The following is a 25,496-nucleotide window of genomic DNA, read 5'->3' on the forward strand; positions in this document are numbered from 1 at the left end:
AACAAGAACCTGACATCAGGGCAGCACAACTCAGTAGGGCAGGTACAAATGTTCTGTACCTGCTCTTTTAATGCCACCTTCTTATATTACATAACATTTTATGGACCTTGTCTTGACATCCAGAAAATAAAAGCAAAAAAAAAAAAAAAAAAGAAAAAGCAAACCAAAACACCACCACCACTGACAAGACCAAAAACAACAACAAAAAAGCTCACTAACTCAGAGGATGCTTAAATTAATGTCATTTTCTCTTTCTTTGCCAATTTGATGAGATTCTAAGCCATCTCCAGTGCACTGCATTTAATTTGCTGTTCTTATTATTATTTACTGTTTGGTGAACCTTTGTTTTGGTTCTCAGTTTTAAAATAGCAAGAGTAGGAACAACTATTTTGGTAAACCCATAAAAAAAAAAAAGGCAAAGAAAAAAAAAAGAAACCCAAAACAAAACAAACAAATCAAAAAAGCAAAACAACAAAAAACAAACAAACAACAATAACAACAAAACACAAAACAAAACACAAAGCAAACAAACAAACAAGGGAACCCTGAGATGAAGAACTGAAACTGGTGAAGAACTGAGATGACTGAGCTCTGGCAGGTCCCACTAAGTGGGGTGACTCTCTCTAAGTGATAACTGGTCAGGGATCTTGCAGCTTAGGAAGTTCTGTGGAGATCAGGGGGGCTATAACTGATTTAGACATATATGTTTTCTTTTGCTGAAGAAAGCAAGCAAAACAGAAAAAGAAAAAAAAGTTGTCTCACACATGTTTGTGTGGGAACATTTACTTCTTCATTTGTTACCATACCTTATGTTTCCCGGCCCACCATGAATTGTCCCCTTATCTTTTTGCTTATTGCCTCCTTTCTTCTTACTTAAGGATTTTTGATGCCTTTTGTTGTATGACTTCATCTTCCCCTCCCACTTATTCTATACCTTTCCCAGACTCCCATCTTTTTCTGCCCCCATAACATCTCCGTCATCACCATGAACTACACCATTTGGGATAAATCCAATGATTTGACATGAAGCAAGAGTCGTGCTTACTGAATGGAGTAAACATTACAACCAACCATAGTTGCATAAGGTTATTCATATTCATATTTACAAGGTATATTCATTCACTTAGAAACAGCCTGAACAGTTTTACATGTGTCTGTGGCAATTCAGAAAACCTCTTGGGTGAAACCTCCATCTTTCCATCCTTGCTCCAATGCCTCATTCTTATCTCTTATTATTCATTTCCACATGACTTTTACAGTTCACCTCTCATCAAACCCTTCCTTCTAACCCTGCTCAGCAAGGCTGCTTAAGCACAAGCACAGATTTCCATGTGATTCAAGCACATGCCTCTTTTCTTTGAACCTTGCTACATAACCTAGGAGATCCTGCAGGATTCAGGTGAGTGGGATGAATTGTGAAAATGGGGTCTTAGACAGAAATCTCTTGGGAGAGAGTTCTTTTATTCTGCTGTAAAGCACTATGTATATTTAATGGCCTACATAAAGAAAAAGAAAAGTCTTAAAAATAACAGGACAAGAGCTTCTGCTGAAATTCTGGCCACACTTAAATCAATACCAAGATTCCTATTGACTTCAGGTGGAGTGAAAGCTACAGACAATGGGAGGAACAAAGCAATCCAAAGAATATGAAGTACAAAGGAAGAAGCTATCTGAAACACTACAGGTTGCAACCACAAAGGCTTATACTGCCAGAAAACAGGGAGGAATTATAAGAATGTGAAACAAAATAGAAATGGAGTCTTTCATCTCTATTCTCTGCCACAGCAGACGCATCCGGGATAGATATGCTTTTCAGAACATGTGTACATGAGATGGGAAATGGGAGGACAAGTAAAGAAGAATAGAGATACCCAGCTGAGCTTTACTGGACAAATTATCAGTATAGAAGCAAGCAAACAGCATGCCTACTAAATGAGCTAATCAAAAGGGACTGGATGGATTGTGGATGTTATTTTTTTGTTGTTTTTGTTTTTTAGAAATACATCAAGGTAGAAAGCAATAGTGGCAACTAATGACATGAATGATTAATGTTTTTGTTTGTATTATAGTGGTGCTCTATGACACCAACTGAGATCTGGGCTGCACTGTAAAAACACATTATATGACTCAATCTCTATCACAAAGAGCTTAATGATGACCTAAAAATTGCACATAAAGTAAGCTCCTATTTTTGAATTAGTCACTGGCAAAAGAAAGAAAGACTGTAAGACCGGACAGCTAAAGAGCAGGAAAATCCTTTTAAAAGTTGTTATTAATGCAAAGCAATTGAAAGAATACTAAGAAAGCATGAATGCATATAAAAAGTCTGACCGCTAAGAGAATTTTAACTAGCACCCAAATAATGAAGCCAGCTGCATTTACAGGGCTATGAGGATATGCTAAAAAGTTGAAGGATTATTGGGAAAAAAGATGTCAGTATGGTATTTGAGGAAAATCTAGTAAGATGGTGATTTTAACAATCACCAACATATCAATGAAAACCCTACCTCTTTTAAAGTAATAGAGGAACTTTTGAAGTAAACCTATAACAAGAAAAACAAAACTTATTCCAGTCCATTTTTGAAGACAGCTCAAAAAGGATTTTTTAACTTTTTTTTTTTTTTTTTTTTTTGGTGTGTGTTAAAATTCAGATTCTGTCTGTGAAAGCACTGATAATGTTAAAGCAGATTAAATAATATCTGGGAGAGATCAGAGAATGAAAATGAACAATCCAGAAGAAAGGATAATTTTATTCAGTCTGTTTAGAATGTATTTCCCTTCAGAATTATTTCTCTTCAGTTATGGGGGGACCAAGAAGAGAGGGAAATGTGTTGGATACATCTCTGCCATTTGACAAAAGGTCAGAAAACAGCAATTTGCCACTAAGGTCCTTCATCAGGGAGAGAGGGGAAACTTGAGGAGACAATCCTGACTTTTCCAAGGGGGGAAAAACAGTTTTCTCCCCAGAGCTTTGATTCTTCTTTATAAATAGCCATACTGAGCAAACTCAAAGGTGTATTTAGCCTCAGATCCTGTATCATGAATAAAACTACTAAGGATGCTTAGCAACGAGTTAAATTGATGAATTGCATAATTTCCCAGTTTGAAGTTCTTTGGTTCCAGGACTTCTTGAAAGATGTATATCTCTCTTCCAGGTACATTTTAGATAAAAACCAAGAACACAAGAAAGCAAACAAGCTTGCTAGCATCAGAAAGAAGTGACAGGCACCCTATATATTGAACTGTGGAGCGAAAATTATTCTTTCTCAGTAGCAAGATGGAAAGAAGATCTACAAGAAGAATGAATTTGGACTACACAGTTCAGATCTTAAGATCATTTTCAAAAAAATAAAAGTAGACAATGGCACATATTGTTGTCATGAACTTCTTGTTGATGATGCTGTGTACTTGCTTACTTACTTGTTGTCTATACTCCAGTTACCTTGGATGCCTTCCCACATCCTTCTTCACCCTACCAGTGCAGGAGTACACCTACACAGGAGCAGATTCAGAGAACCACAGAATATCACTCTGATCAAAACTCCTTGAAAAGCTGGGATACCATTCATACACGTGTTTTGTTTTGTTTTGGTTTTGTTTTTGTTTTTGTTTTTGTTTTTGTTTTTGTTTTTGTTTTTGTTTTCTTTTGCCATCACCATGGCTTTTGTGACAAAGGTGCACCGGTGACATAATGAAAATTGCTGTGTTTTTTTCTTCTCAGAAGCCAGCTTGCTGTCCAGGAAAAAGTAGGCAATCGTTTAGATGCTGTGTCTTTTATTTTTTAAAAAAGAATTAATAATGTCATTTTTAACCACAGATATGAATTCTCACATTTTAAGACTTCATAAGCTTCCCCAAACTACAAGGTTTTAATCCCTGATCAGAATTAGAGCTGTACCAAGAAAAAGATACTGACATTTTGGTTTCAGCTAGTGGCAAAATCTATTTTCAGTACAAATACCCTGTAAGTTCTAGTGAAGATTGCATCCTGTCACTTAGAAAATGTACTAAACTTTTTAACAGCTCTGCTTTTACTGCTTATTGTGATGGCATGATATTTAGTAGCTGAAATGGAAAAAAAAAAAAAAAAAAAAAGTGTAGCTTGTCCATGAGGTCCCCTGGAAATATCAGGATGGACTGCTGGCCCAGTTTGAGTACTGCGAATTGCTACCTTGGATTGCCAGTGGCTTGCCTAATGCCAGCAGTAAGGTTAGCCATTGTGAATAAAATTTAAGATGACCATTTTTAGATAGGTGTAAGTGATTTAGAGGTCTACATCCTAGTTTTAAAAATTGCTTACTGAAAGCCAATGAACTAACTACTGCTTGTCAAGTAGGGTGAGAACCTGCAGCATATCTCTTCTCCTTAATGCCAATCAATGCACAGAGGGATCTCAAGGTTGCTGGGAAGTGGCTTCCCTTTTGAGTAACCTCATGTCCACCATGAGGTAAGGACATTTCTGCTATTAGTTACAGTAGAATAAATGACTTCAGGTTTCTACTACAGCTTGCCCTATAGGATGAACCTGTGTCTATCTACACTTTCAGGATTTTTACACAGGTTATAAGTCCCTAGTGATTATCTATAATTAACTGTGGTGGGTTAAAGCTCAGTCTTTCTACAATGTACAGGGGAAGGGTTTCACACTTGGGAGGGCATATAAGGTCACTGCTGTGACTAGCTGATAGACTATGCACATCCCCTGGATGGAGATGTGCCATAGACGTTCTCATTTTGCCATATAATAGGAAACAGGGAGACACTTTCCTCCAGCTGGGATTGTTCTGGATGAGGTGCCTGAACACCTTCACCCTATGGTGATGAACACTTCCTTTCAGAGCATCCAACCACACCATTTAGCACACCCTTGGAAAGAGAGAGGCTTAGCTTCAGTTCCTTCCCTAGCACTCAGGGTGCTTAAACATACTTGCCTAAAAGATCGTTCCAGGCATTAGGCATGAAATTTGCTGAAGACCATGGACAGAATTATAGTGAAAACTACCATGTGTCAAGGAAGTAATCTGTCCACAATGCTCTTGGACAAAAAACACAGTCCCACTATGCCCCATAGCATGTGAGAGACTGATTCATAGCCCCTGATATGAACTTGATGTCTAAGCCCCTTCAATATTCATCCATTAGTAAGGGTGACAAAAAAGACCAACTGAGTGTAATAAACGCTTAGTACCCAATTACAGGGCACTTCTGTTAATCATACTGTGTGTCTGTGTTTGGTGGCACTTCCATCCCACTGTAACTCTGGCCCTTGAGATAAAAAGTTTACATTTGAATATGGGATTTTAGCTCTTCATTCACCTATAGGTACTTTTGAAAACATCTAGGGACACTGCACAAAGTAGTTTGAAACCTCAATAAGAAGCAGATGAAATTTACAGTGTATGGATGAGAAAGTCCAGTGTATGGATGAGAAAGTCAAAGGAAAGAATTGCAGCTTTGCTGTAGTCTAAAAAACAACCCAACACAGATGTCTCTAGGGCTTTCATTTTTCTTAAACATGAGGATCAACATGTATAAGCCTTAGGCTGAAAAGGTGGTTTGGGAGGAAATTAAAAGGAGACGCATGGAAAGGCAAGGAGCAGTGTCACATGTAATGGTGCAATGCAAGTAAAGAGGAAAAATTTAGAAATCAAACCACAAAGATGGAACAATCCATATTTTAACCATAGATTTAAATCTAGGAAAACTAACTAACTTAATACAAAGAAGAAAATGGACATTTTTCTCTTGTTATCCTTTAAATAACTGAAGAAACACCATAAGGAGACTAAGAATCCCTGTAGAACTTAAATCAGGGACTGTAAGTTGGTGGTATGACAGCAGTATTAAACTTTATTTTGCTGATTATCCTGGCACAAGTATCTTGGTTAGGTAATTAATTCACGTCCTGAACACTTGACCCGATTTTTTAGGGGTAATCCGCTTGGTAATCTTCTAAATACCTGAAGGCAGAAATAGGTAGCAGGAATTTCAATACCTGTACTTCTTTAGTGTCTAGGCCAATAAGCTGAAATGTTCTGGCCACACTAATCCTCATTAATAAGAAAGCATTTTATACTGAGACCCACATAGACGGCATATGTGTTCCAGGTGAGTGCACTTCAAGCCCATTTGCTTAACTTATTTCTTCTTCACTCCCCATACTATTCACTGCTACAACACTGGCATTTTTATCTAACTCCAAGTTCTTCCCTTATGCAATGTCCTTCTGTGTTAAGATTGCACACAGTAAGTGGGATTAATTGACCCCAGACTATGCATGTGAAAGTTGGACATCTGGTTCTGAGCTAGGCCCTCTAAGAGTCCTCTATGGGCAGCAGAGAAAAACAAAGCAGCATCTCCAAGGGATGATTCATCTTGCTGGAAGAGCACTACAAGGTGGGTCTGATGACTTTTCCTCTGGAAATGCTTATTTTTCTCTGCTCACTGCAAAGAAGGCCCAGAGTGGTCAGCTCAGACTTGGACATCTGACACAAGTCACAACAGAGGAGCAATATATATAGTATTTTAAAAATATTTTAATATATACGTCAAATGGCCACAGAGCTGCAGCATTACACTGGACTTTTGGATCCTTACTGCAGAACAGCAGAAGTGCTTTTTGTCACTTTGTGGTATTTAATAGACCACATTCCTATTTTGGACACCTAGCATTTTCAGATTCTTCTTCATAAATTGACATATTGTAGTTCATTAAATAGGGTTGTGAGAAAACAATGGAAGAGGAGGCATAAAACATTCTGTGGATCAACTCAAATAGAAGAAAATTCTTGAAAAGAGGAAGCTTATTTCACATTCTCCATGTTTAGTAATCTTAGGCATATACACGTGTAAAGCAAAACATCATCCATCTGTTCATAGCAAGTTTGCAGAGAATTTTAATAAGACATTAATGCTAATAATGGCCAATGTTTATGATGTTTATAAAATAACCAATGTGGAGCAGCTGCAAAGCTCATAAAATTTGTTCTTATAAAATCCACAGCGTGTAACACCTTTCCCTGAGCCTGTGTTTTTGCTGACCTTGTCCTCAATGGCCAGACGTGCCAGAAACTCTCTTCTTCCAGGCCATTGCTGTGACTTTATCACTCTGAGACTCATGTTTTGAAGCCAGACCTATTGTCATTTCTGTAAGTTCAACATTCAGCACATTACAGGAACAAACCAGATAGCCAAACTGCAAGTTTCCACCTGAAACTACAGGGATCTCTATTTCCAAGTGACAGATGTTCCACAACAGTTGGTGACAAACGGGCTAATTTAGACAGATTTAACTAAAGTTCAGCCTGCTTACAATGGGGGATTTTTTTTTTTATTTTTTTTTTTTAATGCAGCTGAAGAAGGTATTTCTGAATACTGGGGCTGGCTGTTGCATACAAAAATTGAACAGCCTGTGTGGTGCCCATGTCTCTGCTCCTCACACTGTTTTCTAGTTGCTGAGACAGGAGATGACATTGCCTAGCAAATTACCAGGGGAATTAGCTGACTTTTAAAATTTACTCACTGAACATATGTCCTCAGAAACCAAATGCTCATGGCCCAGATTCTTTCTTACTAATGAATAGTAAGAAATTTACTTACTATTCTTTCTTACTAGGTTCAGGTGTCTAAACTCTTAAATTAGGACAGTTTTCCTAGGGCTGAACTGATATTCTGAGGTGCTGGGCTCTCCATCAGCTATTCAGGAAGCTTTCAGGAACTTCTGGGCCAGAAAAATAGTGCAGAAGAGTCTTTAGGGTTCAAGATTTTATGTAAAGATTAGGGGTGTGATTCAGAAATTGCAATGCAACAACTGCATTGCCCACCATCTGTTAAATTGTCCGTTTTTGTTTTTAACTTGCATATTAAAGCTAGTTCCATGCTCCATGTTTCTGAGTATCATAAAGCTTCTTGCTTGAGCATGACATTATTTCACAATTTGGGGGTTAGATGAAGTAAATGGGCCCAAAGATATTACATAGACATGATAAAACTAGCAACAATGAAATCCTCTTCTCTTCTCTTCTCTTCTCTTCTCTTCTCTTCTCTTCTCTTCTCTTCTCTTCTCTTCTCTTCTCTTCTCTTCTCTTCTCTTCTCTTCTCTTCTCTTCTCTTCTCTTCTCTTCTCTTCTCTTCTCTTCTCTTCTCTTCTCTTCTCTTCTCTTCTCTTCTCTTCTCTTCTCTTCTCTTCTCTTCTCTTCTCTTCTCTTCTCTTCTCTTCTCTCTTCTCTTCTCTTCTCTTCTCTTCTCTTCTCTTCTCTTCTCTTCTCTTCTCTTCTCTTCTCTGCTCTGCTCTTCTCTTCTCTGCTCTGCTCTTCTCTGCTCTTCTCTGCTCTTCTCTTCTCTCTTCTCTTCTCTTCTCTTCTCTTCTCTTCTCTTCTCTTCTCTTCTCTTCTCTTCTCTTCTCTTCTCTTCTCTTCTCTTCTCTTCTCTTCTCTTCTCTTCTCTTCTCTTCTCTTCTCTTCTCTTCTCTTCTCTGCTCTTCTCTGCTCTTCTCTGCTCTTCTCTGCTCTTCTCTGCTCTTCTCTGCTCTTCTCTGCTCTTCTCTTCTCTTCTCTTCTCTTCTCTTCTCTTCTCTTCTCTTCTCTTCTCTTCTCTTCTCTTCTCTTCTCTTCTCTTCTCTTCTCTTCTCTTCTCTTCTCTTCTCTTCTCTTCTCTTCTCTTCTCTTCTCTTCTCTGCTCTTCTCTTCTCTGCTCTTCTCTGCTCTTCTCTGCTCTTCTCTGCTCTTCTCTGCTCTTCTCTCTTCTCTTCTCTTCTCTTCTCTTCTCTTCTCTTCTCTTCTCTTCTCTTCTCTTCTCTTCTCTTCTCTTCTCTTCTCTTCTCTTCTCTTCTCTTCTCTTCTCTTCTCTTCTCTTCTCTTCTCTTCTCTTCTCTTCTCTTCTCTTCTCTTCTCTTCTCTTCTCTTCTCTTCTCTTCTCTGCTCTTCTCTGCTCTTCTCTGCTCTTCTCTGCTCTTCTCTGCTCTTCTCTGCTCTTCTCTCTTCTCTTCTCTTCTCTTCTCTTCTCTTCTCTTCTCTTCTCTTCTCTTCTCTTCTCTTCTCTTCTCTTCTCTTCTCTTCTCTTCTCTTCTCTTCTCTTCTCTTCTCTTCTCTTCTCTTCTCTTCTCTTCTCTTCTCTTCTCTTCTCTTCTCTTCTCTTCTCTTCTCTTCTCTTCTCTTCTCTTCTCTTCTCTTCTCTTCTCTTCTCTTCTCTTCTCTTCTCTTCTCTTCTCTTCTCTTCTCTTCTCTTCTCTTCTCTTCTCTTCTCTTCTCTTCTCTTCTCTTCTCTTCTCTCTCTTCTCTTCTCTTTCTCTTTCTCTTTCTCTTTCTCTTTCTCTTTCTCTTTCTCTTTCTCTTTCTCTTTCTCTTTCTCTTTCTCTTTCTCTTTCTCTTTCTCTTTCTCTTTCTCTTTCTCTTTCTCTTTCTCTTTCTCTTTCCTCCTCTCTTTCCTTTGAAAAACACTTCTAGGGAAATTTCATGATTGCTGTTTTATGAGGGAAACCCATTAAGGTAACTTCATTGATTATATTTCTGTACTAAGGAAATAGCTGCCAGCACTAAATATTTAAGGCAGTTTATCTGCCAAATTAATATTGGCATTGCATCAGCTGAGCAGTCCTGATGCCAGCAGTGGTACAGCATATTCTCCGACTGTGGGGGTGGCCTGGTATGCTGTGAATATATCCCTAAGTTTCTGAATCCTACTGCCTTTGCCTAAACCCAGGTTAAAAATATAACCTAATTGTCCTCTATTCTGTAATTGGCCCAAGCTGTAACTCAAAGGTTAAAAATCACTTCTCTCCACAAAAGCATGATCTTTTTTCAGAGCAGGGAGGCTTCTGTCTGGTTCGTTCCTGAAGTGTTTCGCCTATGTAATTGTAGACATTATGCATAGAGCATGTCTTCATCTAATAATAATAATAATAATAAATAAAAACTACTGAAACTTTGCTCACCTTGAGAAATAAGCTCTTAGGAATGGTCCTTGTTCCTCCAATTGCCATAGAGTATGAAATAGGACATGAAGTAGAATATGACTGCATTGCAACTACTTACCCCCAAATAAACAAATAAAATGATAAAAAAAACAACCACTACCACCACCACCACCATCACTACAACACCACCGGACAAAAAGGAGTTACTTACATTGTGTCAAGATCCCTGTTAAGGCATTTTTAAAACTCTCCTTGGCTTGCTCCATCTCTTGCTCATGAGCTGCCTTTTCATTCATGAGCCGGCGAACGTGGCTGTTTGCGGACTGTACCATCGAATAAAACTGGTTTGCAGAGCGACGATTCACCTCGCCTCGCTCAATCCAGGTAAGCAGCACTGTGATGGCCTCCGAAAACTTGCTATCATCTAGAACAATCAAAACATTGGGTTTTAAATTGCAGACATAAATATCCTGTCAAGAACAGATTTTCTGCTCTGTGTCACATTAAAATCACTGTAAATCATGCTCACAGTATATCACTTGGGGCAATTTTGGGGTCCTTTGTTCTATCAGATGTAGGAAGCCAATGCTACCATGTGAAGCTTCATAAATCTTCCTTCAAGACTTGCCTTCTGCTTATTCTAATAGCTTTCTCACAATAAAAAGCAGCCCACATACATCCATGGGCTGACTCCTCTCTTTTGCAACAGCTCCCTTAAGCTGTTCAGCAATATGAAATGACCTTAGAGAGGAGTGAGGAGAACTTTATGTTACAAGAATCACCAAAGAAATGAAATTTGTCCTTGTTAATCTTTTTGGCCGAAAGCTCAGTCTTGGAGCTTGGACTCAGCCCTACTTCTGTCAACAGATTTCACTACCATCACATTCTTAATTAATGAACAATGACTAGGCTGAACAACTTCTGCTTGAAGCACTGATTAATTACAAGGAACTGCTTTGAACAGATGATGTGTCTGTATTTATTTTGTGTTTTCAATTTGTCTGTGTTTTATTTTCAACATTTTTCTTAAAGGAGTCCAAATGAATTCAGGCAAATACCTGGATTACTGCTTTTTGATTAGCATTCACGTAACTGAAGTTATATTTCTCTGCAGAAAGATCAACAAAACCTGGTGGCTAAATTTTGTATACTTCTTCCCCAGGTAATCTTATTTCCTCTTACAGTGCTCTCTGCTTCCTCAGAAGACTCTTAACACAGCATCCATTGCACTTCTGGCTTCATCAGGATTAAGAGGACACATTCCTTTTTAAGTCCCATTTAGAGCAAACTGCAAGAAAACGTTAGTACAACAGTGTCTTCCGGTGGAACCATTTTTTTTATGCAATTCTATCTCTTTTTTTTTTTCAGGTTTTTATTCTATAAAACTTCAATTTCCCAACAAATCATTTTAAACAGTTCATCTGGTCCTTGCTGCTTAGATTTCATCATATATTTTATATGATAGGTACAACTTACTGTAGAAGGTATGTCATTAAGGTACAGAGAGGTAGTATAGTTGTAGCCAAAAGACATTTAAAACAAAAATTGGAAAATCTTAAAACTAACCAACTGTGCTGGAGAATACAAAAATGTGGACATCGCTTCTAAGACTCTGCACTCCATGTGCAAAGAATAAAGAAATACTAATACTCAAGTGATGATTTGGGCTCTTATTCCCAATCAGTAATCACTTCCCTAAGAGGTGAAGAGCTTATAGTGCAGAGAGGAAAAGTGCCATGCTCTGTGCCCACAGCCTGTGAGGAGTAGATCTTACTTCACGTTATCTTTAGCATCTTAGTAACTGAAACATGCTTTCAGCTATAGCAATGGGATTTGCTCTCTGCTCTCTGTGAACGCACATTCACTCAATATCTCTGGAAAAAAAATGCAAAATAAGAGCATCATAACATTCTTTCTCTGTATGACGATGCATTTGTTGTGACTTTACATTACATGTGATTTATCGTCATCATCATTCATTAAGTAATTGTCTCTGAAGAGGAAGAGGTAGGTGGGGATCTTCATTTTCTGTATTGTCCCCTTGGATTTGTCTCCACATTTTAGCTTCCCTGGATGTATACAAAGCAGGTATGCATTAAGTGGCTCCGATGAGTGAAGTTGTCTGAATATGGGCCTTAGAAAAAATACATGTAAGCAAAACTTGTGCAAAACCTCTTCACTGATAAACCAAATCACTCTCCAAGCTTCAGCCTCCTGAAATACATGGGAGCTGGATGTCACAAATCCAATACAGCCAAGAACTCACTCCTGGAACATAATGTTTATTATAATTACAGTAGTCAATAAGAATAACCTGTAAGTGCTTTAGGGAATGTTAGCATGCAATTTCCAACAATCTGTAGAGTCAGGTCACCCTGAGGATGACATCAACCCGTTAACTCCAATGATGTAATAGACTGTGAGTAGAGAGTAACTGCAGCTGAATGTTCTTTTTCTTTGTAGACATCATTATCTGTATCATCCCACATAATTTATCATCCCACCAATTTATCAAGCACCATTTTGAGTAAATTATCCCATTCAATGTGGGCCAAGACATGAACCTCAAAGTTGGGAGAAATGGTGCACAGAAACACCTCTGAAGAGATACACCATGACCTGTGAAGAAAAAGTGTGCAGAACTGGGCAATAACATTTAATGGAGATGTATCAGGAAAATTCTTTGCACAGAGCCATTTTCCCTTTTTCCTACTTCAGTCTCTCCACAATACATAGCTATGTGTTGTTTTGCTTCAGAATCTACACGAAATGAAAACACCCCTTCTTTTGTTTTGCTTTTATCAGGCACAGTTGGTGTGTATAAGGGATGTACATAAACATGTCATCCATCTGCCAGATGGATTCAACCCATTTAAAAGGACATGCTGAAAACTTGTTTTCGACTTACTATAATGCCAAGGAACTGCAGAGGACTGTGGGCTTGCTATAGTTAATTCATAGCTCTGTACTAGCAGGAAAAAAAGTTTCATTGGTAAACATCAGAATCTTCATTGATTACATAATTAGAAGATACATTAAAAAATGCTAGAGGGTAATATATTCACAACAGGAGCACATTAGTTAATAAAATCTTTTATCTACAGTTCTAAAATTTCCTTATTTCACCTTCTAGAAATAGAAAAAATAGAAATATTTTTCTATGCCTAAATCAACTGCTCAGTGACTGGCACAAGGTAACTCACTGTGAATTAATTTTCTTCATCCAGAATGCGGGGACTCTTTCTGAGCAATCAGAGGTTCACTTGGAAAATCAGATTTTTATACCAGATTGTTCATTTATTTTTTATTTAGTAGATAAATAGCAGAAGAAATGCAGCGATGGAATCTAATTTAAGCAGAGCATGAACTATCTTATGATTGCAACCATTCATTAAAAAAATAAAACAAAACTCCTAATTCTGTTCAAAATAATTCCCTTGCGGTAGGATGCACATAAATATACACTGTTTAAAAACATACTCTTAAAATAAATTCCTTTATATAAGAAATGCTCTCATATGTAATTGTTCCTTAAAAATAAGCACACAGCAATTTATTTCTTGCACTTAAATCATTTCTCCTCCAAGTTGCAGCACTTTTTAAGTAAGTAGGGTAGGATTCATCTCCTTCATGTCAACCTGAGTTTGTACACTCTTGGTACAGTCAATGGAAAGAGTTGGACACTACCTCGATATGTTTTGTTGGTCCTGTTTTAGCTGTCTACTTCAAGGTGAAGCAAAACGTGCCTCAAAAGTGCCTGCTTCCCTCAACCAGCTGTAAAGGAAGCCTGAGGTACCCTGCTCATATTGACATCTCTGCAAGAGACATCAGCATTTGGTCTGAGGAATCCCAGCTATTACACAAGTCCACCAGTTGCAGAACAGCCAGCTTTTGTGTACATGTGTCGGGTTTTCAAGTTACACAGCAAGCTGTGATGCACACTGTGACTTTTTCATATACCCACCTATTGTTGGGTGTCTGTTGCTGGAGATTTCCAGGTGCTGCTAGACTCAGTGCCTCTAGAGGTACGATACTTCTTATATGAACTGAAGATATTTGGAACTCAAATCCTAGCTCACAACTTAGATGAAATGAAATATAAAGAAAAGAAAATGCATCCTTACAGCTGTCTGGGAAATTGTCATCAGGGATATTTCTATGAAAAAAAGGAACAATTGTTGACAAATGTTTTGCATTTATTCTGCGTGTAATTTGACGACCTCCAAGCAACCCCAACAGGCACTAACTTCTTAATAGAAAAAGCTATGACAAGAATGACTAGCAAATGTCAAACTGGGAAAAAGCATTGGAAACAAAGATTTTATTCTCAGTTTATGAAGTTTCCCTGGTATAACACCTAGCAGAATTCAGCTCAGAGGAATCTAAAATTTTGTGACTATTTGTTTCTCAATGTTAAGCACCTTCATAAGGTGCTTTCACAACTGGGGTGATGGTTTCTAAGGCCTTAGCTTTTACAAATAAGATAGATTAATCCATCATTCTAAAGCCAGGTATTCAAACACTCTTATTATTATCATTTTTATATTTGTGTATATATTCCAAATATAGCCAACTTTATATTTCTGTATTTCAAGAATGACATTGTATGCTGGACTTTCAGCCAGGGCAAGATCATACGTTGCAACTATAGCTGCTTTTAGCTTTGTCAGTATCTTCCCAAAGCTAGGCTTTTTCAAACACTTGAAAAATACCTGAGATAATTCACACAACCCTGGGAGCCTGTCTAAAGTATAGCTATTCTGTGTTGTCCTATTGGACATGCTGTTGTCCAAAGTCAGTGCATACTATCTCTTGATCCTAATCTTGCTCCCCTAATGCAGTCTCTTAGGCTTGCAAGGAGATGGTTAAGGACAGAGCTGTTGTTTGTTATCTTAATGCCTGCACCTAGAGAGCATATGCTCATTGCATATGCTTTAGTTTGCATTAATGATCTCATTTTTCTCTGGCCCTTCTGTGAAATAGGAAGAGCTAGGTATGCCTTTAAGCTCCGCCTGGACCAGAAGAAATCCAGTTAACAAACAACTCTTGAAGGTATCACTGCATCTGAGAATGTCTGTGCCACAGGGTACATTGAGAGGGGACAAGAGCCATGGGCTGCATCCCATCCATCTGCCTCTGACTGACAGCTTGTCCTCTGCCAGCTGTAGCTGTACCACAGGAAGATGTGTCCCCTGCCTCATGCCCACCAGCTCAGCACCGTCCACTTGCTGGCGGTTACACACCCTCAGGTCTGCCTGCAGCTGCCCATCTGATCACATCCCACAGCCAGTTTGTCAAACCGAGCCCAATTATCACAGGAAAGGGGCAGAAGCCAACTCAGGTTGCAGAATGCTTCACTCCATATAACTGCAGCAGTGAGGATGTTTGAGCAAGGTTACTGTTAATCTGACTTCTGATCTGATAATTTGTTAGACTGTAACTAAGATTTCTAAGCTGCAAGCACTGAATTCAAAACAAAAAATGACAAACCCCAGTGCATGACTGATGTGGGTGAATCGGGTCAGAGAAAAGGTGTAGTAACATCACTCATCAGCAAGTTCAACCCAGCTCCCCTGTGCATCAGGAACAATTTGCTTTCCAGCACACGCTACTCTTGGTGCCACAATGATGACCTATTTTTCTCTTGGCTTAAGAGCTTCTCCTGCACAGAGTGTCTGGCACTGACCTAGAAACACAACTCTTCAGTCTGCTACCCTCACCTTCTTTTTTCCCTGCTCAAATACTTTATATAACTGTGCCACACACCACACACATCAGTCTGGTGCTTTGGGGATTAATAGCAATTTTAACCCAATGGTACTGCATAATAAGTGAGAATCTGGGAATAAATATTCTTACTGCCAAAGAGTTACTTTAAAGAAAGATTAATCATCCACCTTACTCTTTCTTAACTATATGCTACCCTAGAGAAACTTTTTCAGTTATGTAATAAATGAGTAAGTGAAACTAGATTATACATATATATATATGTTTACTGAAAGATATCTTAAAAGGAAATCTCTCCTCCCTGTATCACCAAACTCCTTCCAAATTCAGTCATGCAAGATTCTTCTAGGGGTGGGTGTTTTGTGTGAGACAGAGAAATCCATTATCTTATCCTGCTGATGCCATTATTGCCAATAAAAAGTAATTATGAAGGTACTGCGTTTCCTCCCTATTTCTCAAAAATCACACCACAAACTTTCAGATCAGTGAGCTGCAATTTCCCAGTTCATAGTAATTAACTCGAGTCGTTTTGCAGTGCTGCACATTTAATCAAGTGGGTTTATAATAAAACCTTAAAAATTGCATTGATATAATACAGATTAGGTGAGGGAGGGCACTTTTGGTAACACACTTAACAGCAAATGTATTTCTTGCAGGTTTACAGAATGAGGTGCCAAGGGAAGTGGGTTATCAGGCCACTGATAGCTGAACCCACCTTCCACTCTTTTGCCAGGAGACAAAACCACCCTTGCAATGTGCCTGCTCGTAGCCCCTGACTGATGCACTCTGAGCCAGATGTATAGTGCCACAGCAGATGTCAGCAGCATATGGAAGAGGGAAGGAGAAGATGATAATCTTAAGGAACAGGGAGGGTGAGCGAACAGATTTGATGCTAAAGCCTCAAAGCATGTCTATTGTAGGTCTGTGCCTTGATATACTACTAATAAAAAAAGACTGTGCTAAAAAAAGGTCTGGAGTCTTTCAGCGACAATTAAACCTGGCACACATTAGATCTGTTAGGAGGATCTCAGCTTTGCCTCCCTCTTCGACACAGACTGGTGCTGAGCTCTATCCCGTCAGTGTGAGACCTGCCTCTCTGGATAACTGTGCTGCATCTGCAGCACTCCCCAAATCTGGCTCTCAAGTGCAGAGCAAGACCGACAGCAGCGCAGTTTTCTTCTCGGTGAAATATCCCATTTCCCAAGCAATTAAACGTTGTTTATATTTCAAACGATGTGCAAGGGTTGAGATTGTCAGGCTTGATGTTACCTGAATCTTGCACAAGATGCATCCCCAGTTAGTTCACTCTACTGTAACTGCCATCTATTTATTTAAATTTCCAATCTGTTCTCTCTTCAGGGGATAATACAGTGCCTGGCAAAGCAGCAGCTTCTCAATTTTTCAAATTATTATATATTTTTTTAAATGGAATACCACAAGAAAAACTTTCCTGTGCTCATAAAGAGACACTGTATTTAAAAGGGAGGTAAATATCAGGGTATTGCATATGACTTGCAGATGTTTATGTCTCTTTTTCGCAAAATATTTAAAAATCAGATAGTCAGATATGAAGAGATGTCTTTGTTAAATGGTGGAACTATGTAACTATTTGCAGCAAATAAGACAGACGTAACATTTTAAAGGAGCTTATTTGCAAGAAGTGATTTCTGAAGATGATACCATTAGGTACAGATATGCTCGAATTAAGAATACCATAACGTTTGAAACTCTGCTTTGAAACACAAATGTCATAAGCACACAGATTAAAATGATTTGTTCCAATACACCTGACAGAGCAGCATTCCACTTAAAGATGAAAGGTTCAGTTCATCTCTAGTTGTGTGATGTTCTGGGCACCACGTTACTCAACCATTTATACAGCACCCAGGAAAACAGATGTAAGAATATGCAAATTTGATCCCAAATATCTACCGACACATCTCACTGCGCAGTAATAACACATCTGATTTAATACCGAGGAATCAAAATCTGAAATACATGCATGAAACAAGAAAGCTGCAATGAACCAGAAGAAAAGAAGGTCACATTTTATAATATAATAGCAAAAGGCATAATATTTTGATGTGTTTGTTTGCATAAGAATTCAAAGACTATTCTCAAAGTTCTTTAAGGAGGACAGTTCACGTTGACGGTAACATTTCACTGTAAGAGATCCTGATTTTTCAGAAATCATATCTATGAAATTATTGAGACATTTTTTGAGGAAACACAGACTTTTAACTAAGGCAAGAGGATCTCAGAAAGCAAGCTAGAAGTTTAACTAACACAAGTTGGGCTTAGCTTTTATCTTACTCCTTGGTGATCAGACAATGGTTTTTGAAACTATTTGCACATTTACATCCAACTTTGGAATAATTGAGTCAAAAATTAGGTTTGAAAAACACCTTTTGAAAAAGTGAAATTTTGCTTTACTATTAAAAAAAAAAAAAAACAACACCTTATTTTTTAATTAATTAATTAATTATTCTCCCTTCAAGTCAACTTTAGTGGTTTGAAAGGTCAAAAAAGGGAAAAAATAACTCTCTATACAAAATTAAAAATTATCTGCCAGTTACTGCCACATCAGGTGTCTTTAGCACATGAGGTAAATAGGAATAAGCTGGCAATACTGGTAGGAGAGTTTGCAGCCAAGTCTGGTACACAAAAACAATGATTTCTTTAAGTCTTATGCTGCAGTTTGTGGGAGGTGAAAAAAGATATTGTCACCTCTATTATAGACACAATAAATATCTAAAGACCATAACAGAGAACTATCTGATGAGCCTAGTTCATCTCTGCTCACCAACAGATTTCCTTGCTGTCAGGAATTTCCAAGGTTATTTTGACAACAAAAGTTCCTTGGACTCAGACCAAGTTGTCTACATCTGTGATTGCAGAGCAGTATCTTGGGATGACAGATGTTTAGCTATCTTGGCTTGCTTTTCAGCTAGTGTTGCTCAGTGAAGTTCTGGAGGCACTGCAGGTGCTGAAACCTGCATGTTGGGCACCTGCAACTCTACCTCATGAGTTAGCAACAGAGCTCAGAACACTTTTGAAGTGGGTACCATGGGAAGGTCATGACTTTCCTTAAGAAAATAACTGCAAGGCATCTGCTCAACAACCAGTCTCTCAAGGTAAATCCTTCCAAGAGCAGATATATTTTGATGGATGGATTGTCCAGGATTTTGAAGCAATGCAAATCTGGTGCTACCCAGAGAAATGATATTTTGACCCCAAGTTTATAAATATACGTATGTATAAATATATGCATATATATATATCTTCTGTTAGCTTCACTGAAGCCCACATTTAAATTCTGAGTGTGTGTTGACATGAACTGACCCTTGTCAGAGTAAGAGACTGTAGATTTACCTCTAGTTTTAGGATGTCACACAGGGGCTCATGGTGAATCTGTGTTGCCCAAGGGAGGTTTTAATATTCTACACTCTCCCTCATAGGTACCGGCCAAGATGCTATTGGAAATGCAGCAGCATGCACCAGTAAAACTACTGGATTGCATTTCTTCTTTCTAGAGTACCTAGTACAGGAGACAACCCAGTGAGAATGGAGGGGGCTTCTTTGCATTCTCCATCTCCAACAGTCTATATAGACGCAGAACTGGTGCTGTTAATCTCACTAAAAGTCAATGGTTAATTAAAACCATTTTTAAAACTGCAATACGTTTTGCTGCTGGATTATAGTGATTTTTAACCCTTTAAAAATAATCTTAACATTTTGGTTTCTTAATTGCTTATATTTAGTTCTGTATGTTTCTGAAAGTTTATTTTAATTTCCAGAGAAGTAGTTGGCCTCTATCATGATTAAAACATTGCTATATTAAACTTGTGCATATATGACAAGCTCTGGTCAAATGTCCTTCAAGAGAACCAAAGCTCTAAAAACTTGGAATAAGCTTTAATTAAGCATGGAAACTTCCCAGATTGAAAAGAAAAACTATTCTAAATATAAGCGTCTGAAACATCTTGCAAAAACCCACATTCACTTGCCCTAAGCAATGGCCAGCCATATGGAAGAAATTGCCCAGACTTCTTGCATTTTCTGGCTTAGTTCAGGAAACCTCTAGGCCTTGCTACATAAAGAAAAACTTCCCTAAAAAAGATTAACTTCTAAAATATTCAATTGAAAACAGATTCTGGGAACAGATGGATCTAAAGCTGTATTGTATTGCATAACCTCTAGAGAAGCTGGACTGGAAGCTAGGTAAGAAATAAAAATTCTTATACATGGACTTCATTCTTCCTTTCCTCCTGGTCTATCAGTCCCTCTGGGTTATTTTACCAATCTCTCAGTTATTTAAAGTGTTATTTAATAGTGAAGCATATGTGGTCAGAATATCAGTAAGCCAAACTAGCAAGCAGCTGATGTAACAGCGACCAATGCAGTACTCAACGAGACAGTAGGGTGCATCTCTGCTCCATGCTCCAAGGATGCAACACTTTGCAATGTCCTCCTGCAGCTTCCCAAACACGTTTCATAGTTAGAACAGAGGCCAACGTGTTGACAGCTAGATACCCTATGTCTAATCTGGGTAATTCCGAAACAGTGGCAAGAATCAGTTTCTTGTGACCTGGCACACAGTAAAGTAATGTGCTTGGCTACCACATGGGGAAAGAATGCCAAACACAGTTGCTAAATGCTTAATGAAAACAAACACAACTCTAAGAGGTATGAGGCGTTGTTTATGTGACTTTTTATTATTTCTTTACTATGAATATTTTTATTTCTTTGCTTCTTGCTTTGTTTGTTAACTTTAAAAGACAGAAATCATTAAGCTTCAACTTTGTAAAATACTAACTTGGCGAGTGTTCCCAGACAAAAACAAACAAGCAAGCAAACCATGAAGAAAACAATATGTTATCTTGCGCATGTACTTCTAACCCTAAAGAGGGAATGAAAGAATGGATGGTGTGTGCCAGAGATAAATTGTGCCACTGCAACTGAGGGCAATGTTAAAATATGGTTCATGAAGGCAATTTAAATAACAGGAGTTAGGACACTCACATGCATGTAATATAATAAAATATCTCCCAGTTAAATAAAAGCATTTTAAGAATCAGGGTTTTAATATGAAGGATGTGTGTAACAACCTGTCTTATTATGAGATGATTTCCAAAGCAGATGATGATATCAACTGAGTAAAAAAAATCCCACTCTATAGTTTTCTAAAAGTTGTGTTTTGGCTGTTAAAGCACAGCTAGATGGACAGATGCTATACATTCCTAGCAGGTGGGTGAGTATCATTACCACTGACATAAAAATGGCAGAGGAATGGGGAAAGGCTAACAGGTCAGGTAATGAAATACATCGGAGAGAAATCACCTCCCCTGTTCTGACTTCTGGATGGCTCCTGCTTTTAAGGCATAATGCACTGCAAAGTATCAAATGCTGCTTACCTTTCAATTTTTCAGCCAGCAAAGCAGCTTCGTGTTCGGAATAATGCATTATTGCCGGAGGAGAAGGAGGGCGCAGTCTGTCTTCTTCCATTTTGCGTCTGTGGCGTTCTTCTCGGGCCAGCATTCTTTGTTTGCATTCCCATTCATAAAAGTCATCTCTTGCCTGAGCAAAATCAACATGAAGGCGACCTGAATCCTTTTTGTCTGTGCTAGATCCTAATCTCATGCGGTAACCTGAAACCAACAAGCAGAACTAACTGTTGCAGGACTTCTTTGCTCATTTTTTTCTTTATTTTTTTCCCCTCAAGTGCAGTTAAAATGTACATTCACGTATTCCCCCTTATCTATGCAGGGTCTATCAATCATTATGCTTTTACAGGAAGATAAACATTCATCCACTTTTTTCTTTTTTTTTTTTTTTTTTCTTTTTTTCCCTCCTTGTAATTTTCTGCATCACCTATCAACATAATAGATGAGATGAAAAAGTAACCCCAAAGGTACAGAATCTACATTCCTGCTTAGGAGTCACTCCAAATATATTAATTTTCTAGCTGATACTCCCAACGTTTCTAAAAGCAAAGGCCAGTTAAACAAAAACAAATACTAAACAAACTATGTTTGTTTGAATGTAAAGTCCTTCTCCTGATCCTGTTTAGGTCATGTACAGTTTAGCATTACTTTCCAGCCTGCCAATGGAATTGGAAGTGTGGGAAAAGTCTGAAATTTATAACACTATGACCATAAATGAATGAGAAAAGTGTGCTATGTAAATTTCTGGGTCACAGAGAGGGTGATGTCATACCTGTGTTGATGCTAGATCTCAAATTTTGAAGCCTCCCAATTGAAAATACCACATCTCAATAATCTGGCAGCAAACATAAACCACCTACAAGTTAATCTGATATAAAGTCAATAACAATTCAAAAAAACATTAAGTTGAGCATTCTTTAAACTAATTTTAAGAGCATGGAGGGATTTATTAGACATTTGCAAGACCTTTTTCAAAACTAATAATGAAATCTGTCACATCTCATCTTTAGCAATCTTCTACATATTCATAATTTGGTCGATGTGTCATATGCTAAAGCTACCAGACTACAAAGGCTTTGTTTAAGTCAGAGCCTATATAACAGCACAACAGGGCCCTGCCATGTATTGAAGCCCTTGACTGCATTCAAAGGATGAACAAATCACACCAAAGCTATAGTCTCCTTAGACTTTCATGACCGTACTGTGGAAGAGCATATGCTGGGCACCAAGCTTTTTTCTAGTTTTATTTTGAAGGCTGAGAGTTACTCACAGAGCAGTTTCTCTAACTTTTAAAATGCTGATGCAGGGAAGATGAGAGAACCCCAATACAAAGCTGTAAACAGAGCCTTCAGATACAGGTAAAACTAATTAGTCTGCACAGGACTAGCTCAAATTTTCCCATGTCAACATGCTGTAGTGGCCACAGGAGGAGAACATCCCAGCAGCATTCTCAAATCATGGGATGCTATGGAAATGAACTCTGTGCTGAGCTGGTACATCAGAGGCTCTTCAGAAACATGCACTACTATAACCATTGTGAAATAGCCCCAGGGACAGGAAGCTGCTGTTAAAAATGGCAGAAAAACTGGTGTTTCTTCCATTTGAACATCAATCCAAAAGAACCTACCTTTCAGTCTTATGATTTGCCTGTGGTTTGAAGAGCTTCAGCACCTCACCACTACAGTTAAAACTCCCTTTCAAATTCTCTCCAGGGACAGCAAAGTTAAGGCTTGTGTAATAGAGTAGGAGCATCTTCGTAAAAATGTGTATCTAGGCATGCTCTGTTTGTTTTACTGCTGTAAAAACATCTTGATGTGTGAATACAAGGGACTGGCTGTACTACAGCACACATGAAACCACAGCTTCAAAGATATCCACATATGTAATGACCCTTTCAAAACAAAACAAAAAGAGAAAAACAAACAAACAAATAACAATCTGTGTGCCTTTTGCTTGACATTTTCCTTTCAGGCATCTTATGGAGTTCAGCTAAGTAGTCGTTCAGTGAGGAAGAGGTATGTCTTTCATGTTCCATCAAGAACTCTAGATGGAAAGCTCAAGTTAAGCATCTCAGAGGTCCCTCAAAGCCTGAAGGTGACAAAAACTTCTATGGACCAGACCAAGACTGGTCTCCAAGGTGCACAAGCTTATGGTGCAGAGAGGTTAACAAGGGATTTGTCTGTCACTTTAACATGTCCTCTACTTGCATAGCTTTCTCTTGCTCAGCGGAATACACGCTACTTTCTCCACAATAAGGGTACTTGTGGTCTTAAACATAGCCGTACACTTTATCCATTGAAACATAACAGAAGAAGAGTGTGGGTGACCTGTCAGACCTGGAGATCTGAACTAATAAGAAGGTAATTTTGTGGTTTTATTCGCAGGGGTGTAGGCATGAAGGGGTCATTGGTGCAGTTACTCTGATAACCATGACAAATGTTTCTCCCCAAGATGCATTCCTCAAATAGTGACTGTTCTGTGCCAAAACAGCATTATCAGCAATGTGAAAGGACACTGCCAGGGTGTCAGGTCTCGTGAACCTAAAATTAGATCTCCCATCTGGGCTGCACTTTCCAGGAAGACACAGTCTCTCTTCCTCTCCCTTGTCTTTTGCCTCCCTTGGCTGGAGCACACTGGGTATGGACACACTGAGAAATGCAGTCCTGTAGGAAGCACGACCCTTGTGGTCCTCAAAGCCCTACTTATTCTGAACAAAGATCTACTGGAAAGGACACTCTATCTACACCTTGTGCGTGCACCTGCAAAGTTGAGTCTTACTGAAGTCTTACCTTATTTTTGAAGTAAATGGGGATAGTGGGAAAAAAACAAAAATGGTGTAAATTGAAGTCCAAAACACAGTATCCTCTGTAGCACTGAACAAATGGCTCCCTCAGGTAACCAGTTTAAGTGCCTCCAAATTAATAGAGTTTTGAAATTGGCAGTGAACCACATTGAGAAAATTGCATTGCTTGTTTAACTGCTAAGACTGAAGATGGCCAGTCAGACAGTGGTTTCCCCAGGCACAGAAACCTAGACTGACCTTAGTCAGAAGGGACCTTGGGCATCATCTAGTCCAATCCCCTCCTCAGAGCAGGGTTGGTTTCAAAATTATATCAGGCTGCTCAGAGCTTGGCATCTTTCCCTTCACAAAAAAAAAAAAAAAAAAAAAAAAAAAAAAGTAAATGCCTTTTTGGCATGGCTTCTTGCATCCTCCTAAATCAGGAATGGGGGACACTACAGGACCAAAGGAATCCCTGGTGAAGATCAGAGTCCTTGACAGGCCAATAGCCAGAAAGGCACTGTGTAGGGTAGGGTGCATGACTTGCAGGACCAGTTTTATTTATGGGATGCTCAGGCACCCATCTGTAACAGCAGGTCTGAGCTGTACGGCAGCTGAAAGGCTCGCTCCTTTTCAATGCCATGTATCCTTATTGATGTTCAAAGGTATTTAAATGCATGAGAAAATCACCTGCCTTTTCCCCCTTCAAGCATGGGCAAGGAATTGCCCTCACAAAACCTTTTTCCCAGTTCTTCGCTCAGGACTGCAGCTAGCACTAACAGCGTGCCTAGCGTGTCATTTTTAATTTCAGTTTTGTGCACACAATGGCAGGGGAAAAAAAGTCTGGGAACATGCCAAGATCCTCACTTTAAAGGAGCAGCAGCAGGAAAAATTAATGAGGGTGCTAAATAAAAATCAAACACAGTATTTCCATATCACAGATCTTGTAAAAACTCTGTGGCTTGACTTACCTTTGAGTGTTGCTATATTGGGGACCAGGCAATAGCTGCTAACTGGGGATGTAGATCAGAGTGCTGGTGATCAGTGAGAACATGAAATAAAAGCCAGTACACAGTACTAAATGGAAATCCACATGGGAAAATATCAGCATAGGAAAAATGTATCCTTGGGCTTTTTGGGGTACGAGCAGGTCTGTTTGTTCCTTACTTCCAATCCAGGGCCATCAATGTTTGCAGGAGTTACTGAATTGTCATGAATTGTCAGCCACAAGACTAAAGTACACAGAGTTTGAAGAAAGAGCTTTCTCATGGGGTGGCATATTGATTTTAGAAAGCCTTTTCCTTGGGAGATCAAAATGAAACTTTCAGGGCTAAATGAGAACATATCAGCTCAACTTTCTTTAACATTAGCTTCTACCAATCTCGCAGTCTCCTTTTATACACTTTTAGTTGGGAATAGAAATGAAAAAACTCAGTGAATAATCTACTTAATGAATTTTCTAATCACTTGCAATACTCTGATGATAAGCACAGGATAAATATTAAGTTTGATGAGATTAGATGAGGTAGACAGATAAAACTGATTAGGTAGACAAAACTGTCATTATATTACAGATATCAAAGGCATGATTCCTCCCTAATATAACACGCATACTGTATTTACCACAAATTCT

The 25,496-nt window shown here is 38.6% G+C and overlaps 1 protein-coding gene across 8 annotated transcripts in view; it reads right to left on the reverse strand.

Moving 5' to 3' along the window:
* Positions 1 to 25,496, reverse strand: part of ENOX1 (ecto-NOX disulfide-thiol exchanger 1) — a 365,235-nt gene that overhangs the window by 73,209 nt on the left and 266,530 nt on the right. For all 8 annotated transcript variants that reach the window (XM_038173160.2, XM_027472220.3, XM_027472192.3 and 5 more), the window contains 2 exons: positions 21,055 to 21,288; positions 10,125 to 10,337 (listed from right to left, as the gene is read on the reverse strand). In XM_038173160.2, the coding sequence (XP_038029088.1) occupies positions 10,125 to 10,337; positions 21,055 to 21,288 (447 nt within the window). The remainder of the gene's footprint in view (positions 1 to 10,124; positions 10,338 to 21,054; positions 21,289 to 25,496) is intronic.

Source organism: Anas platyrhynchos, chromosome 1, assembly GCF_047663525.1.
Source record: "Anas platyrhynchos isolate ZD024472 breed Pekin duck chromosome 1, IASCAAS_PekinDuck_T2T, whole genome shotgun sequence".
In the NCBI taxonomy this organism is placed as follows: domain Eukaryota; kingdom Metazoa; phylum Chordata; class Aves; order Anseriformes; family Anatidae; genus Anas; species Anas platyrhynchos.